Source organism: Gordionus sp. m RMFG-2023, chromosome 1 (genome assembly GCF_954871325.1).
Source record: "Gordionus sp. m RMFG-2023 chromosome 1, tfGorSpeb1-WG-v2, whole genome shotgun sequence".
NCBI lineage: Eukaryota > Metazoa > Nematomorpha > Gordioida > Chordodea > Parachordodidae > Gordionus > Gordionus sp. m RMFG-2023.
The window spans coordinates 40211292-40215936 of record NC_088775.1 but is presented as its reverse complement, the minus strand read 5'-3'; the positions used below and the strand labels follow the sequence as shown (position 1 = coordinate 40215936).

Here is a 4645-nt window from a genome sequence, read left to right as displayed (position 1 = left end):
CACAATATTTATTTATATTTTAAATATTTATTGATAACTATAATATAAAACAAGATTTATAATAGAATCAATAAGATACAAATGTATATATATATATATATAATGATTTCATATTGAAACATCCAAATTATTTAAGCACATACAATGTTTAAATGTTGTTGGTGATATCCTGTTTCGCTTCCTGGTCAAAAAATCAACGGCCTTGCTGAATTCTCTTTTGCTTGGAACGCTGGACGTTTGTTGAGCAAGGTAATCCTTAGCTATCAGTGACAAGGTTGGGTAAAAATCGCTGTTTTTCGCCCACCATATCTTACGAGATCTGGAAACTCACAAGCTTCTCTAAAATTATAAATTAATATAACCAAATATTTATAATTACTTTCTCAATTCGTGATGCATACAGACCGAATAAGGCTGTGTTTCCAAATCATCTGAAGAGAAGTCATACACATTTGCTTTGTGTGGCCACCGATAGGTTTTATATAATAAATTGAATTTTTCATTATAATCCTGCTTTGCTACAAAATGAGGCATATATTTCATCTTAGTTTTCGGATCTAACATGGTAGATACATAATTGCTGAATGTGCTCAGATAGTTTTTATACGTTCCACATTTTATCTGCATTTTACTTGCCGCATTTTTAATATCATCATCTGGATGATTTTTGGAAGTCTTCCCTAAAATTTTGTCCATCTTTGCTATAAATAAAACAGCGGATCCAATTGTAGTATCTGACGATATTTCGAGTGTTATTTTATAAAAAGGTTTTAAAAAAATTTCAACTTCTTTTAAAGATTTTGCCTCCCTAACGCTTATATCGAAAGGCTTTGCATACATTTTTTTCCTAGCTCTTTAATTGCTTCTAAATTCAATATAAATTAAATATCTTATTAGACAATGCAATGTTATATCTCAAGAAGGTTATCAAAAGAAGAACATAAAAGACATTATGAAAAAATATGTTCTTACTTTGTTTACTGTTGATATCATTAAATATTTAGAGTTCCATCTAGTTACTACATCTAAAGGAATCCTCGTCCCTCCTGAGAGCTCCAAATACTTTTGTAAAAGTTTTGGTGAAGAATGTAACTTCTTTACAAGATTAGTTATTTTATTTAGTTTTTTATCTAAGGCTGAAATCCCCTCTTTAACTATCAAATTTATAATATGAGCTAAACATCGGTGGCTGTATAAGCTTGTTTTATATTTTTCATGAAAATGTGTAATCATTTTTTCAGCAGCGTTTACTATGTTTGGTGCGTTATCATGCGTGATAGAGATAATTGTGTCCTTTATCTCAAATTCATCGAGAGATTCTAACAAATATTGTGATATCTCCTCACCACTATGAGGGTATGGTAGCTGAATTAAATCTAAAAGACAACTTTCCATTTTCCACTTTTTATCGATATAGTGGCATGTAATTACACAAAAAGACGATGAGTTAATGGAGGTCCACATATCAGTCGTGATAGCCAATTTACTTTTAATATTCTTTAAAGTTGTAATTTTGAAATTTTATACATTTTTTCAATGTACTTACAGGCTGGTCTTGTCCAGATTTTTTCATTCTTGAATATGAAGGAAAATATATTTCGGAACTCCTTACTATCCATAGCTTTGAAAGGAATGTTGTTTTTTATAATAAATTTCAAAATTAATTTGTTAAGGCATTCATTTTCCTAAGGTAATAATCTACGAATGCCAACTAGGTTTTCGGGTATATCTTCGCTCTCTCCTTTCCCAATTAAATCTGGATGATTTCTTCTAACGTGATTTTTTAAATTGGCTATAAAAATTAATATAGCTTATAATTTTATTTATTAAAATACTTGTTGCAGTGTGAACGCTAAAATATCTATTACACATTTTACACATTCGGCGATTTTTGTTGGGGCTTAATTCAAACATGCTCTTTGTATTAAAAGAAGTACTATCTATCAATATATTAACTGATGAATCAGATATTACTGATATCTGACTCATATTGATGTCTTGATCTTGATCATCTAGAAGATCTTGGTTGTATGCAAGGTCATTCTAATCACATTTATAATTATAAAAAATTGTTACATAATTCTACCTCCGAGTCAAGGTCCATGTTATTTAGTAGAGGGTTGCTGTTATCTTCATCACTATCTTGGTACGACATTTTAGTATGAAAAGATGTGAAATAAAAAAAAAATAGGAAAATGATTTTTTCAAATATGTTTTCATATAAAATAATTTTAAATATGTTTGTGCAAAAAAAAAAATTAATAAAATATAAGAAATATATAAAAATTATTAGTAACCCCCCCCCCCCCACCCCCTCCTCACACACCTCAATAATAACCAATTTCTCACCTTGTTTCTTTCTCCCAAAATAAATCTATCTCAAAATAAATTTTGGGCTATTTTAAAAAAGTAAGTTATAAAAAAGTAAAATTTTCTTGTTTTTTTCACCATTAACAATATTTATTAAATAAACGATTTATATTTTTTAATAAAAAAAGAATAGTAAATAAATCATGTATTAAAATTGCACATATACACTAATAATATGATTTGTTATTGTTGTAACACATTTCCATAATGTGAAAAAACATTCTTATATAGTTAAATAACTTTCCTTAATTATTGTAAAAACATTTTGAAAAAAATATTTTTGATATAATTTTTTTTAATAATAAGAGTTTTTGAACTTTAATGAAGATTAACGTCAAAGTTATGATCTAATATAATTTTTTTATGTTTTGGACCGAGGTTTAAGTGGGAAAATGAGAATTTAAAATTTTTTTTTCTAAGCCACAACAATATCGGAACAACATGTTGGACATGATATATCAAGGCCATATTGGAATGGTAAAAATGAAGATGAGAGCAAGACAATACGCGTGGTGGCCTAATATAAACCAAGATATAGAATGGGTCAAATAATGTAGAGAATGTCAGGAAAACATGATATGCCTCAAAAGACATCAATTCTGAATTGGCCAAAACTACCAAAAGCATGGCACTGAGTACATATTAATTACGCTGGACCTTTTCAAAATCATTATTGGTTGGTAGGGATAGATGCTAGCAGTCGCTGGCCAGAAATAGTTCCCATGACTAGTACTACAACTGAAAGCACGATAAAAATATTAAGAAATGCCAGATTCGGATTTCCTAAGATAATCGTTCTGAGAGCGGACCACAATTCAGCAGCAAAGATTTCAATGATTTTTGTGAAAAAAAACGGGATTCAATTAGTGCACGGAAGTCCATACCATCCTCAGGCAAACGGCATAACCGAACGTTTAGTTCTAACCTTTGAACAGAGCATGAATAAAAGAAACGAGGGGGATTTAGAAACCAGTCTAGCTATTTTTCTCTACAATTACCGAATAGAAACTGAACAAAGTCCCGCTGAAATACTATTAAAAATTAAACCTAGAGGATTGTCAGACCAAATATTTGAAAGGGGGAACAAAAAGGAGAAGTTGGAATACTACACTCAAAAATTCGAGATAAATGAAAAAGTGTGGTGGCGCCTTTACAATGAAGAAAAAAAATGGGGAAAAACCATTATTAAAAGCATACTCGGATCATTACGATATGAAGTATAGAGGGTAAAACAATTGTATGTCATACTGATCAATTAAGGAAAAGAACCGAAAATATATTAACTGAAGAATTCGAATTAAAAAAGAGACCCGAAGTATAAGAGAGCGAAGTAGAAGAGAGAACCGAAGAGGGAGTAAACAAAGAGGATATAATAAACAATAACGATGAAATGAATCTAAAGGAGAGGAAAGAAGAAGATACAAGTCAGGTTTTTTTTTAAAAAAAATATACAAATTAGATAGTAATACATTAACTTATGGTAACAAATAAAGTAACGAAAATAAATTTAATATTAAAAAAAAATGGATGAAGGCGTATAGCGTTTTATAACAAAAAGGCTTCGGAACTGGTAATGGCGCAAGTTTTGTGTTATGGCAGATCGACGTTTTCTTTAGTGTACATTCGATAGAGGAAGCATTCTCGCCTAAGCCCCAAGTTCTTAAGCACATTTTTGATTATTCGCTTCCTAAATTCGTTAGGCAAGGATAAGCATTACCAGAATCATTCTTAGCTTCCGTATCTTCTTTGATTATGATTGTATCAATTAAGACAGGTTCTTGAGTCAAAATCTTATTTAACAGTGCTATGAATATGCACCTGGCTAATCGCATGAGTCGGGTACAGAGGTCCTATGGATATCTACATAGCGCGGTCTCAAGATACCGTAGCCAACTATCTGATGCGAACCGTCTAGCGGTTTAGAGTAAGAGCTACGATGGTTGTAGTGTGTTCATAATGGGATACCGCTTCTTGAATATACCCTCGCGGGAGGAAGTATGTATGACGGTGTCGTAATCTATTAGTAGTTTCAGGAGATCAGAATGCTCCAGATCTTTTATGGTTTCGACATCCTCTTCTTGCAACTTTGGGGGATATAAGGGAAGAGTATCAGGAATAGTTAAAGGAGCCATAACTGAGCTTAAGAAGGTACTTGTGTCTGCTTTTCTTTCTTCTTCATGACTCAGAGTAGAAGCTCGAAGAAGATGATTTATGATTGAGATATTATTTTCTTTTTCTAATTTTAATAATCGTAACAGATTTTGGTTGCAAGATT

At 31.1% G+C, this 4645-nt stretch overlaps 1 protein-coding gene across 1 annotated transcript; it reads left to right on the top strand.

Moving 5' to 3' along the window:
* The first annotated feature begins 3092 nt into the window (after positions 1-3092).
* Positions 3093-3593, top strand: LOC135925445 (uncharacterized). The gene has a single exon (XM_065460772.1). It carries the CDS (start codon positions 3093-3095, stop codon positions 3591-3593), a length of 501 nt encoding a protein of 166 aa, XP_065316844.1.
* Positions 3594-4645: the final 1052 nt, after the last annotated feature.

Coding starts and splice junctions, on each gene's coding strand:
- LOC135925445 (XM_065460772.1), top strand. CDS start 3,093: ATGACTAGTACTACAACTGAAAGCACGATAAAAATATTAAGAAATGCC.